General features: G+C 34.8%; 1 protein-coding gene across 1 annotated transcript in view; it reads left to right on the top strand.

The window, feature by feature from the left end:
• The window catches only part of LOC150094582 (voltage-dependent calcium channel subunit alpha-2/delta-3-like), a 1537934-nt gene that overhangs the window by 1120079 nt on the left and 402742 nt on the right, over window positions 1-15113 (top strand). Inside the window, exon 23 of the mRNA XM_090412095.1 lies at window positions 9391-9452. Within this exon, the coding sequence (XP_090268221.1) occupies window positions 9391-9452 (62 nt within the window). The remainder of the gene's footprint in view (window positions 1-9390; window positions 9453-15113) is intronic.

The raw sequence follows: 15113 nt of genomic DNA, 5'->3' as shown, positions 1-15113 counted from the left end.
TGGAAAACATCACTCTAGAAGAATTAACAGAAGCATTAACCCAAAGCAAAACAGGAAAGGCTCCAGGAGAAGACAATATAAACTTGGAACTTATCAAATATGCAGGACTTGAATTCTCACTCAGATTACTTAATTTTTATATTATGTTTTGGAAAGAAGGAAAATGCCCACAAGATTGGACCAAAGCAATAGTTTTTCCCATCTACAAAAAAGGACACAAATCTGATTGTAACAATTATCGTGGAATCAGTGTACTTAGTACCTGTTATAAAGTATATGCAAAAATCTTGGCATGTAAACTTAAACGTATAGTAGACCCAAAATTAATAGAAGAGCAAAATGGATTCAGAAAAGGCAGGTCTTGCATAGACTCTGCATTTACGTTAAAATTATTAATTGAAAAACACAGAGAAATGAACATAGAAACACACATAGCTTTTATAGATTACACCAAAGCATTTGATAAAATTATCAGAGAAAAACTATGGGAAATCCTAGAAGAATATGAAATACCAAACCAACTCTTTAGAGCCTTATATAATATATATCAAGATAATAAAATATCTGTGAAGTACAATAATTCAACATCATGCTGGAAACCAATAAATAGAGGAGTACACCAAGGTTGCCCCCTCTCACAGGTTTTATTTAATATATACATAGATAAAATCATAAAAGAATGGAAGATAACTAATGAAGGAGGATTCAAGATAAACCGTAACACCATATTAGCTACTCTTCTTTTTGCTGATGACCCAAATAATCCTTGGAAATAATGAAGATGAACTACAAAAATCATTATGCAGTCTAAATAATCTGATAAAAACATATGGTATATGGTATGGAAATATCAACAGACAAAACAAATCATGGCCTTCAAAGGTGCTAATCCAATAAGAAGCAAAATAGTAATAAACAACAAAATAATAGAGCAATTAAATACATTCAAATATTTAGGTTGCACAATGTCATACAAAAATGAAGCTGATATAGAACCAAAGATATCAAACTTTTTAAAAGTAACAGGCATTATAAATAAAATTTTTAAACTCAATTATGTACAAAAACACACACGAATAAGAATCTACAATACAGTTGCTAAACCAACCTTACTTTATGGCAGTGACATATGGACAATAAAAAAAGCAGATGAAAGAAGAATTGAATCATTCGAAATGAAATTTCTGCGCAGAACTGAAGCAGTCACAATAATGGACAAAATGAAAAGCAGCGAAATCAGAAAAAAACTTGGAATTACAACCTCTCTAAATAAAACAGTGATTTGCTATAGAGAAAAATGGAAAGAACACATATAAAGAATGAATAGAAGCAGAATACCTAAAAAATTCTAAATTACCACCCAAAAGGTACTCGATGCAGAGGAAGACCCTTAAAAAGATGGAAGTGAGTCCGGAACAGGCCACTTGGCCTATAAGCCTGGAAAGGAGGAAGAAGAAGAAGTAGGGGAGTCAAGAGATCTGGGGTTGATGATTGATAGAAACCTTGAATTCAGGGGACATATTGAAAGGTGGTGAAGGTAACCCAGAGGATTACTGCAATAATGAGAAGGACGCAGACCTGCAGAGATAAAATAGTTATCATTCCGTTGTATAAGACCCTGATCAGACCACACTTTGACTATTGTTCTCAGATTTGGTCCCCAGGATTTCAAGGAGATAAATTAACTGTGGACAGAGTACAAAGGCAGATAAGAAAGATGGTTTCAGGACCGTACAAGGATAGTTATGAGGATCGGCTGAGAGAATGTGGACTGCAGAGTTTGGTGGATAGAAGAAGGAGAGGTGATATGATTGAGACTTTTAAACTGTTGAGAGGCGGTTATTACAGGGTTGACACCAGGGGATTCTTTTGCTTGGAAGGAGTGATGACAAGCAAGAGGACGAGGTTTCTTTGCATGGAGAGTGGTTGAACCATGGAATGCATTGCCTGATAGAGTGGTGGGAGCGAGAACTGTCACTGAGTTTAAGGAGTGGTATGGTAGACTTTGTGTTTCCTAGGAGGGACCTCCCACAATGAGTCTTGATAGACTTTGTGTCTCCTAGGAAGGACCTCCTGCAATGAGTCTTTTGACTCCATGGAGGCCTGAATAATAATAATTATGATAATAATTAAACACTCTAGGTATAGAAATTTCGCAGAATAACAATATAAGTACACTATTATTTGCAGTTGATCAGGTAATAATATCAGATAAAGAAGACAATTTACATAGAGCAATGAATAATTTAAGCATTATACTAGAACAGTTTGGAATGAAAATATCCATGGATAAAACTGAAACAATGGCATTTTGTGGGCAAACTCCAGTTAGAAGTAAAATAGGTATTAATAATAAAATAATAGAACAGATAAATAATTTTAGTTATTCTGGATGTGAAATATCATTTGAAGGAGAAAAGGACATAAAATTGAAAACTTCAAAATTTTTACAGAGTATAGGCCTAATAAATAGAACGCTCAATCCAAATATTGTACAAAAAGAAACACGCTTGATAATATATAATGCTTTAGCACTGCTGACATTAATATATGGCAATGAAGTTTGGGCAATAAACAGACAAGATAAATACAGAATAAAAACAAGCTAAATGAGATTCATGAGAAGAACTGCAAAATACACATTATTAGGTATTTTTATATGAAGGTATTTTAAAAGAACTAAAAATCAATAGAAGAAAAACTAAACAATTACAAACAAAACTGGATAGAATATTTAACCGACTGGCCATCACCTGATATCCTAAACAAATAATAAAATATAAACCAATATAATAATGTGTAAACAATATAATAATAATAAAATATAAACAAGATGGATAATGAGACTGGAACAGACCAGTATGATCTATATCCGTAATTAGCATTATGATGATGATGATGATGATAGATTTTATATATTTGAAGAATTTATTCAAAGACTCCAATATACAGGGTGTTCGGGATAAATTTGACAGTTTCGTAAGGAAAAAGAAAATCTTCTTTGTATCTATTAAATTTAATGAATTGACAAAAAAACATTACAGGCAGAGTTAATTACAATACTATCAACAAGATTTACTCAAAATAACCACCATTAGCATCGATCACAGCTTCAATTCTGCTTCGGAACCTCGAATAAGCTGATGCTACAGTCTCCCTGGGAAGGGCCGCAAAAACTGTTTTAATTTTATCCATTAACTGGGCTTTTGTATTACTGGAAGTGCGATTGGTGTCTTTTTCAACTGCCCCCCATACAAAATAATCCATGGGGTTAAGGTCTGGGGAGTTTGGAGGCCAAACATTTGGACTGGTGAAGTCGTAGAAATTTTCAGACAACCATTTTTGACTTTTCCCAGAGGTGTGGCAAGGGGCCGAATCCTGCTGCCATACATACGGCCTACCATTGGCTACCCTTGTTATCCAGGGCTTGACTACAGTTAGCAACTCCACGAACAAAGCCCAAATTCCAATGCCAGGGTTCTTCAACACCTGTTCCTGCAGATTTGCGAGGAATTCTGCTGTACGAACGCAATCAGATCGTCTGCTAGGGATCTTTCTTCTTGCTACATCCTCGTAGTCACCATTGCAAGTCTCTAGTTCATGCCTGATTGTTTTTACTGTATTCAGGGAGCATTGGGCAGCAGTCGTAATATCCTTATTTTGATGGCGGGCACGAATCATCATGATACAAGTTATTCTCTTCCATGATTCAGGTGGGTTCCAGCTATCCATCCTTTCTGACATCTTGTATATGAATGAAGAAGGGTCCAAACTTTTAAATGAAGAGAAGTGTGTGTTAATACATGTAACTTACGGAAAAATATAATTAATTATAAATATGTCAAATTTATCCCGAACACCCTGTATTTCATCCAATAGTATGTGTACATCATCAGGGAAATAGACTGTTAACTACATTCAAATAATGAATCATAAATCATGCATATATTAGAGTTCAAAGGAATAATTGGAGTAAGTTGCATAGATTTTTTAAAAAAATTAGATAATTATTAATTTAAAAAAAATAAAAAAAAATTATTATTTTTATGGCTATTTTAGCCTGTTTTGGTTTAGGAGTACCATTTTTTTTATAATGTCATTGGCTTTTTATTCAAATATTAGGGCATTACTGATGTTTTATATTGACAAATATATGAAGAATATATAGGAAGGAAAAAAAAAAACGGACATACCTTTGGGGGATGTTGCTGGCTGTCTTCTTTTTCAGTGGTATCCTGGCATATTGTGATATGCATTCATTGTTGAAGGAAGGATGTATGACTGAAAACAGTAGGGGGGTCGGAAAAGTGGGGTTCAGGAGATTTTTCGACCCCCTTCCGTTCAGTCATACTTCCTTACTTCAACAATGAATGCATGATCGTTCTCACTAACCAGGAGAAGATTAGACATTCCATTCACAGTCACATCTTCTGATGATATAACCAGATCTAAGATCTTATTATTATTATTATTTTATTATTATTATTATTACGGGTATCTCCATGGAGTCAGTAGACTCATCGCGGGAGACCCAAACTAGCAAAACAATATCTGTCATATCTCTTCTTGAATTCATTTACAGACGAAGAGCTCACAACTAAGTCAGGCAATGAATTCCACTCATTCACCACCCTCCAGGCAAAAAACCTTGTTGTGACACCTTTGTTAACCACACTCTTCTTTAATTTCCAGAGATGACCTCTTGTTCTTCCATCACTATCACACAGCTGAAACATTTCCCCTGCATCAATCCTATAAAAACCTTTTAGTAATTTGAATGTTTCTATCATATCCCCTCTTCTTCTCCTATCAACCAATCTCTGCAATCCACAAGCTCTCAATCTATCAATGTAGGGAGTATTTTTTATATCACTCACCAACTTGGTCACTCTTCTCTGAACCCTCTCCACAGCCTCCTGATCTCCAAGGAATCCAGGTGACCAGACCTGAGCACAGTAATCCAAATGTGGACGTATCAATGCTTTATAAAGGGGAATAATAACCTCTTTATCTCTGGATGTCAGTGTGTTCCTCAACAACCAAGTAATCCTATGTGCAATCTTGGACACCTTAGCAATGTGTCCTCTGAACTTCATCTCCCTATCTACCAATACCCCTAAGTCCCTAGCCTCATCAATCTCTTGGAGTACCTTTCCATCGATGTAGTACACAGCTGGTAATCTTTTAATCCCAAAATGCATGACTTTACACTTTTCCACATTGAACTGACATCCATTTTCTTTTGCCCATTTTACCAGCTTATTTAAATCCTCCTGCAAACTTTCAACATCAGCTTGATTTTTTATTGCACTACACAACTTTGCATCATCAGCAAACAACTGAATATCTCCCTTTAAGCCGTTTCCTATATCATTTATATACAAATTAAACAACATTGGCCCAAGCACAGAGCCCTGAGGTACACCACTGGTCACCTGCCTCATTCTGGACTCGGCTCCTCCATACACCACCTTATGGTATCTCTCCCTGAGCCATTCTCCTATCCATATCACCAATTTAATATCCATTCCCATCTGCTCCAATTTGCGTAACAGTGTTCTATGGGGTATCCTGTCAAAAGCCTTAGCAAAATCCAGAAGTACCACTGTGTAGCCAGTTCCTTTGTCCAACTCGGATGTTATTCTATTATGAATAGTTAATAGATTGCTAAGGCAGGATCTACCTTTAACAAAACCATGTTGGCCTCTATAGAGTATCATATCCTGATCCACCCATTCTTGAATTTTGTCTTTAACCAATTTTTCCAATACTTTTACCACTACTCCTGAGATGGTGATTGGTCTGTAATTCAATACCGCAGTTTTAGAGCCACCCTTATGCAAAGGAACCACTTTGCCTAACTTCCACTCCCTAGGGACCATACCAGAGTTCAAACTTAAATTAAATATCCAGGTAAGAGGGGTTGACAATTCATTTGCACATTCACGCAACACCCGAGCTGATATTCCATCTAAGCCTACCGCAGTGTTTGCATTTAAGTTTTGCAATATATTTAATACCTCTGATTCTTTAGCTTCAATTCTCACATTAGGTATTGCTATAGGTATAGAGATATCCTCACTTGGGTGATAGACTTTTGAGAAGTGATCACACAGTAACTCGACTATTACATCTGATTTTGTCACCTCAATACCATCAGCACCCACTAAGGCTATCCTTCCGAAGTCATTCTTCCTGTTACTTGCCACATAGCGGAAGAACTCTTTGGGATTACCCTTGATCTCTTTGGCTAAGGTCTTCTCGTAATCTGATTTAGCTTTTCTTACTATGCTGGTAACCTTCCTAGCTTGAGCCTTGTACTGCTCATGGGTGTCCTGATCGCCCTTCTCCTTGTAAATTCTCCATATCATTTTCTTTTTTTGCAGTTCAAGCTTGATACTACTGCTCATCCATCTAATGCCTGCCTTGTTTGACCTCCTGACCATAGGGACACAATCTGATATTGCTTTCCTCAGATACCCGCTGATTTTATCCCAAGCACTGCTAACATCTTTCCCTTGCAATATGTTTTGCCATGGGATGGCTGCAAGCTCACTCCGAAGCTTGTTATAATTGCCTTAATCCCCATGTGACTTCTGTGACTTAATCCCCATGTGACTATCTTAATCCCCATGTGACTTCTGTTACATATTGCTTCAGGTTTTCCCTAAAAAAAAGCTAGAGAAATTCATTCACCTTATTCCCTAAGACTATCTCTTCATTCCAATTGAATACTGGCATAATTGAAAAGGCCTATAATGATCTTCCTTCATGTGCTGTCTGAGCCAAGTTGCCCATACATTTCTTTGTCCCTGCCCTCCACATTTCCTGACCTGTAGCAACTCCCAACCAAATATCTCATTCGATCAAACTCACACCATACTGCTTCAAAACCACTGCCACTTTTTTCCCTTGTATCTCACTCCTGTCAGTACATAATTCCCCTACCATCATCAACAGCACTACTCCTCCCTTCTTGACCTTATCTGCACAAAAATTATTATATCCTTCTATTTCTATTCCTGTCAAGATATTCTCTTCCAACCATCTTTCACTTATTACAACTATTTTCAGGCAAATAAACTTAATGAATACAACAATTTTATCTCCCATGTTTATGATACTTCTGCATTTGTAAATAACCACGGTCTGCCCACTATTATGCTTTGTCCCATATACTTACCAGACTCAACTACCTCCCCATATATTCCAGGCCATTCCATTCCTATGCATGCTTTCAAAATCCATTCTCCGTACACTGTCTTTCCGAACTCCCTGGTCCCTCCTGTTTCCCTGCTAAACTTCATTCCTGTTCTGATATTCTCCCATTGACACTGATCTTACCTATTCTACTCTCCTACTCATTTACATCATCTCTGACTCCCACTGATAACTTGTTTGCATCACTCATTACACTTCCTTTCAGCAGCAAATTTTCCAAATTACTCACTCCAAAACCATTAAGATGCAGTTCATCACTATTATACTGTTCCATTGGTCCTTCAAACTCATCCCACGCATTTACAGACTGCACTCCTTTCTCTTCACACATTTCTTCTAACATTCCATTCAAGATCTTGACTCTCCACTGCAACTCATTGTTGTCATACCTGGGCAGCACACACTACTGTCTTTCACTCTCCTCAACAATCTCCTCCTTATATTCTTCCTCTACCCTTCACAGTCTTAATCATCTCTATTCATCCTCCATCCTGGAAAAATTGACCTTGCACCCTCTTGTCATCCACCACACCTTTTATAACAGTCTTTGTATGCTATACAAAGACTATAAAATAGTCTTTGTATAGTACTGCTCTTGAATCATTTGCTACTTCTTATTCTGCATTATCTTTTGTTTTATTCTTTTCCACTCTGGAATTCATATTCATCATATGTTTAATTTCATTTTGTACAAGCCCCATGTCATATCTCACCTTAGTTATTTTATTCTTCAATTCTTGCTTTCCAGCAATCATTCCTGCTATTGTACTATCAGTTAGACCTTCTTCCATTCTCATAGTCACACTAGCTGTTGCCCTCTTAGTCAGGCTCACTTGAGCTTCTGAATTTACCATCATCATCGTTATTATTATTGTTATTATTACAGGCCACTTCAAGGGAGGCCCTAAACATCATGTCAAGAACTATTCAGCATTTGCACAGTATCTGTCATACTTTGCTTTGAGTTCATTCAGAGTCATGTCACCCACAACAAGCTCTGGCAGCTTATTCCACACATTCACCACTCTCCAAGTAAAAAATCTAGTTCTAACACTTTTGCTAAATACACTCTTGCTCAGTTTCCACAGATGATCCCTAGTTCTCCCACCACCACATTTGTTCTGAAAAATTTCCTCTGAATTAATCTTGTAAAAACTCCTCAGTAATTTGAATGTCTCAATCATATAACCCCTTTTCTGCCTATCAACCAGTTTCTGTAACCCACAAATCTTCAACCTGTTCTCTTAAGGTTCACATTCCATAGATCAGCTACCATCTTGGTCACTCGCCTATGGATCCTCTCTACCTCCTCCCCATCACCAGGAAACACTGGCACCCAGATCTGCACACAGTAGTCAAGATGATGTCTTATCAAGTCTCGATAAAGAGGAACAATAACATGCTTGTCTCTGCTCGTCAAAGTATTCTTCTGTGACCAAGTGATCTGATGAGCTGCTTTAGCCATTTTTGCTGTGTGCCCGCTAAACTTTAAATTCCTATCTACTAACATTCCCAAGTCTCTAGCTTTGTCAATTTCCTGGAGTATGGTTCCACCAATGTGGTATAATGCTGATAATATTTTCACCCCAAAATGCAAAACCTTACACTTTGCCACATTAAACTGACATCCATTCTACTTAGCCCAGTCTGTCAATCTATCGAAATCATCCTGCAAAATTTTGACATCATATGTATTCACTATTGCTCTACCCAACTTTGCATCATTGGCAAATAACTAAACAGTTCCTCTCAGATCCTTTCCTATATCATTAATGAATAAATTAAATCATTTTAACTTTTTCTATTCACTGTCGTATTCTCCACACTTGTGTTCTCATGCTCACTCTTCTTCTGGCTATCATCATTTCAAACTTGTGCTCATCACTGCCTTCCCCTTTTTCCAACACTTTTGTTTCATTTCTTATTTCATCTTCCTTTATTTTGTCTTGCAGTCTAATGTTTATCATGTCTCTTGTACAATGATATTCTTCCATGTAACCATAATTTTAAAGTTTTCATGCTACATTCAGCAATCATGATCTTACTTGAGAATTGCTAATTTTGAGCATACCACACAAAAGTGACCACTTTTATTGGAGATTTTATGTATTATTTAAGTTTCTAGATTTTACTAATTAGAAATTTTTGAAGTCATTTTGTCTTTTTTAGAGGCGTGCTGTAACTCGAATCAATTCTTATTTTTATGGCCCTATAGAGAGTACTCCCTTTTCGTAAGTATACTTTTATTTTAACTTGAATGCTTCTTTTTTTTTTTTTTTTAATAAATATTGATGATACAAAAATTATGAATTCATATGGAATTTAAAGAGAATTATATCCTAAAAATTATTTGTAAATATGATTTTTTAGAGAACTCACACATAAGTGTGAGTTTTCTTAATGGTTTTAATGGTTTTAAATATAGCATATTACTCTTACTTAATGAGTTAAATATAGCATATTACTCTTACTTACTTTGCAAAAAATCCAAAGAAAAATGGTTAGAAGAAAAAGCTAAGAAATGCCAGGAAGCATACCAACAAAACAACCTATAAGTTTTCCATGACACTATAAGAGAAATTACAAAGGAATTCTCAGCAAAAGCAGTAACAATGGTAAACAGCAAGATGACTGAAACCGGGAATATTGAAGATATAAGAAAAATCTGGCAAAACCTTTCTTTCACCAAGGAAACAAAACTACAATGCCAACAATAGAAGAAAATAACAACCACCCAAAAATTTTACAAATAGAAATTAGATATGCAATAAAACAGATGAAAAACAATAAAGCACCAGGCATTGATACTATCCTTACTGAACTGTGGTCATATGGAGACAGCATATCAATTGATTATTTAACAACCCTATTCAATAAAATACTACAAACAGGAAAGATCCCAGATCATCCCAATATACAAGAAAGGAGACAAAAGAGACTGCAGAAATTACAGACCAATCAATTTACCCTCCCATACCTATAAAATATTCATAAGAATTATACAAAATAGATTGAAAAACACCTATGAAGAACTGATAGGCATAGAACAAGCTGGTTTCCGAGGATACTGTTCAACAATAGACCAGATTTTCACATTGCACCAACTAGCAGAGCTCAGCTGGGAAGACCATAAAGAACTATATTGTTGTTTTGTGGACTTTAAACAAGCTTTTGATAGCATCAACAGAGAAATCCTTCTTCAAGTTCTACTAGAAAAAGCAATAGACAAATGTATAATAAAGTTTCTGATAAAATATTACTCTCAGACAAATGCAATAATTAAAAAGGATACACTCACAACAGAACCCATAGAGATCCAAAAAGGAGTAATGCAAAGATACCCATTATCCCCATGCCTGTTCAACATATATGTAGACAAAGTTGTAAAGAAGGCAATAGACAATGAGCCTGGAATCATTGTCAATGGTTTAAACATAAATAATATCAAATATGCAGATGATCTTGTCCTTATTGCAAGAACCCCAAATGAACTACAAAAGTTGATAAACAAGCTAAACGAAACCTGTATAACATATGATATTACAATAAATATACAAAAGACAAACATGATGAAAATAGGAAGGAACAGAACTACTATCTCAGCCACTCTAAATGGAGAACAAATAGAACAAGTAGACAACTTCATATATCTTGGATCAAAACTAACAGAAACAATAGATGAACTCAAATCAATCAAACACAGAATAGTGATAGGATGGACCACCATGGGAAAATTACAGAAAATCTGGAAAACAAACAAGATATCTAAGCAAGCCAAAATCAAATTATATGAAGCAATAATTATACCAACAGTCATCTATGGAGCAGAAGCATGGACAGTTAAGAAAAGAGAGGAGAAAAAACTACTCGCATTTGAAATGAAAAGCTTAAGAAAAATAAATAGAACAAATTGGATAGAAAAGAAAACAAACAGCACAGTCAGACAAGAATTATTGTATAAAAAGACAATAATAGAAAAAATTAGAAAACAGTAGCTGAGATGGTTTGGCCACACTGTACGCATGGACACAGACAGACCTCCTAATATCCTAATCAATACTTTTCCAACTGAAAAAAGAAGATCCGGAAGACCAAGAATTACCTGGCTGAAATTAATAAAGAACATTTCAGGATTCAGAACATATAAGGAAATTTTTCAGACAGCAAGGAATGGAGAAGATTGGAAGATCCTGCTCAAGGGAAGACTTAACCCGTCTTAGACGGAAGAGAAGAAGAAGAAAGATATTACTCTTGACTTAGCACACCTTCCATGCAAAAAAAAAAAAAAAAAAGATGGAGTAATTTTTCTGTAATACAGGAATAGTGGACATATCTCATATGGAATTGTGGACATATCAGATAAGAAAAAAATTTAATTATTATGTTTTTTTCTCCATAAAAGAAAATATTTAAAAGGACCAAAAAATGTAGCTATTTTTTTCAGAACAATGTATACCACTCTGCACCTAATTACATGATATTATTGTATGGAAACCACTAGAGGGAATCCTTTAGATAGGTAGTGTGTACGTTCTAATTAGTCTCATTTGAAGAGTTCCTGTTTGCTCACACTCCAACTAGCATATGAAATAAACCTATCATTCATCCTTAAATGTATCGTAATGCTTTATCAGTGAAACTCATTCACTGATAAATCGTTCACAACCACTTCTTGGCAATCCATTCTCTCATTGACTGCTTACCAATCAAAATATTTATATGCACTCTTATAGAAATTGATGACTCCATATTATCTCCTTATTTGCCATGTAATGAAAAATTTCTTCTGTATCAGTTCTATAAAATACTATATATTTGTATTATATCAGCTCTTTCCTACCTGTTTACCAATCTTTTCATATTCTACAATATTCTGTTTGTCATCATAAGTTGTATTCTACAGACCTGTCTTTATCTTGTCCCCTTGCCTCTGGATTCTTTCCACCATCTCCTCATCCTTAAGAAACCCATGCAACCAAACCTGTGCATAGTAGTCAGCATGTAACTATACAAAACCTTCTAAGGAGTAAAAATTATCTTCCTATTTTTAAAGTCACTGTTTTTCACAATCTATCTGATATTTTCGATTGGACTATTTTGTTAACTTTTGCAATATGCCCTCTGAATTTCACCTTTGTGTCCACCATGATTTAGTATGCAATCTGTTCGTTCCCCTCACAATTCACTGCATTAAACTGAAAATGCTATATTTTGTCCACACTGCCAGTCAATTTAAATCATCCTTTATTATCTATATATCAACTTTATTAGCTGTTATCCTCCCCATGTTTGCATTATCATCAAAAATAATTGGATATTCTTTCTCAAATTATTCTCCCTTATCAACTATGTAAATTAAACAGCAGCAGCTTCACTACTGAACCCTGTGACACTCCACAGATCATCTGCATTCTCCTGGATTCCATTCTGCCATATACTACTCTCTGATATCTGTCAGTCAGCCATCCACTTGTACATTTCCACAGCTATTAATTCACAATTTCTCCATTTTATATAACAGATTTTTCGAATGGTTATCCTGTTAGATGCCTTTGAAAAGCCTAGTAGTGTCATGGTATAACCATTTCATTTATCCAACTCATCTTTATTACTTTACTTTATAGCAGTGAGTAAATTGCTGAGACAGGAGCTATCCTTCACAAAGTGATGCTATTTCAATATAATAGCATTTCTTTCTTTAAACAGCTTTTCTAATATCTTAACCACCACATCCTGTCCAATTCCATGGCTGTATTCACTTTCATGCTATGCTATGCTAAGCACCTCAACTTTATTCTCATATTGGTCTCTTTCACATTAACAACTATGGATATAGTTACTAATGTGAGAGCTGCTCCACCTAACCATTGAATGTAGTCTGATATTGCTTCACTCAAACACTCACTGACAATTTTTCCATGCACTACTGATATCCTTCCCTTACAGTTTTTTCTACCATGCCACTACTCCAAGGTTATCTCCTAAGTTTGGCATGATCATTGGTACTGTAATTCCACCTGTACCTTATTAACTGAAAATTCTATGCCATATTCCTTAAATTCTTTAATTTATAGACACTCCGCATTATTCCATTGTATACCAATTCCACTTACTACTTCCTAAGAGAAAAAATTGTCTTTCATACTTTTGCTAAACACAATCCATTCATATTGTTGGATTCTGAATGAAGAGAAATTTAAATTATTAATACTCTCCTCAGAATCCAACATAATCCACCTTGGCAAAGGCTACATTTGTAAATATTATTTAATGTAAACAACTTATTTTACAATTTAATATTCATATAACTACTTTAATTTTATCTAATATTTAATTAATTATTCAAAGATATATGTATTAATAATGAAAAGATGGTGTTAAATATTATTAATCTATTTTAATTATTACTATGTTAATATTATAAGAACTTGTATTTGATAATTTAACTGCGCATTATTTGAAATGTAAATATTCTCTATTTATTCCTGTTTGTAGAAGTTTAACGTTATCCAATAGCTCAATTTTATTATATTTTGTTTTGTTGTCATGGAAATGTATGTTAGATAGTGAGCACGTTTTTGGAACACCACGTGAGGAGAAGGTTTATTGAAAAGGGTTTTAGTCAAAGAATTCACGAGAACAATTTAGGCAGGAAGAATGGAGATATATAAGCGATGAACACTGAAATTATTGGAGCATTAGAGATTTATAAGAGAGAGATTGGCATTAGGTTGGAATTGGAGCATTCAGGAATTACAGTGCGATAATAGCGAGTCGGCAAGTCACTCAAGCAGCTAAATAAAGTCTACTAGTCGAGAGGCGGTTAACTAATAAGTTGTAGAATAACAATTATAGCTACGGAAAACAGCTGAGTGACTACTAAATAGACTAGCAATACTTGAGTTGAGATTTAGTTTCAGGGCCGACCTTTCAAGGACACACGGAAATTTGAAGCATAGCACGAAGTAACTAGAGAATAATTAGAGGCAACAAAGTTGAGCTTAATGATAGCGGTGTTAAGAATTATGGTACCTAAAGGATTAAATTGATCTCGAAGGAGTAGGTAACTGTGCATATTGAACTTCAAGTTAAGGAATTATTGTGTATTACCTTAGTACAAGAGTTGTTATTAGAACACTGAATTAGTTAAGTGATGTCAAATGTAGTGCAAGCGGTTTGATCTATGTATTGTTTGATTGTATGTATTGTGACCGTTAATTAATCCAGTTATTTCTAAGAAGATTTTTTTTTAAATGAGTGCCGTTAATTGATTAAAGTGTATACAGTTACAAAAAGTATTCGCACATAAATATATGAAGAAGGAAAATTGCGGTAAGAATATTCCAACCATTAATATTCCTATGCAGAGATATGAGTGTGTTTCTTCCTAGAATATCCCTATACTAATAGTAACTTTTTCGGAAATTAGCTGAAATGTAAATTTAAAAGTGTTTGTTTGTGAAGAAGTGTTACTGCAATTTTTGTCGTATTTGGAACTTAAAGAACTGTGAGAAGACTGTATTAGAGATAACAGATTTACCATTGTCTGAGTTTGTATGACAGTATTATCAGAAAGGCTGAAGTGTTTATAATAACTTATTTAGTATTTTGATCTTAAGTGTATAATTTGTGATTATAAAATTAAATATTTGTTTTTGTTTATCTAAAGTTGTATTTTACCGGAATCTCTTTTACTGCACCATTCATAAAGTAAGTCAAATATACTCGGCCAGTATATATTTTAAGGAGAAATAATTGAAGGTTGATTTTTCTTCAATTCTTGAACTAATTCAGATATAGAGTGGCGCAGTCTTTAAATATAAATTTTCTCTATATTTGAATTAGAAATCAACTCACAACTTATCAATTAGTTAAGAACATCGTAATTGTAA

The sequence above is a fragment of the Typopeltis vanoorti genome, chromosome 22 (genome assembly GCF_054136105.1).
Source record: "Typopeltis vanoorti isolate ZY-2024b chromosome 22, IOZ_Tvanoo_1.0, whole genome shotgun sequence".
In the NCBI taxonomy this organism is placed as follows: domain Eukaryota; kingdom Metazoa; phylum Arthropoda; class Arachnida; order Uropygi; family Thelyphonidae; genus Typopeltis; species Typopeltis vanoorti.
The sequence above is the reverse complement of the archived record's forward strand: the minus strand, read 5'-3'. Positions and strand labels throughout refer to the sequence as shown.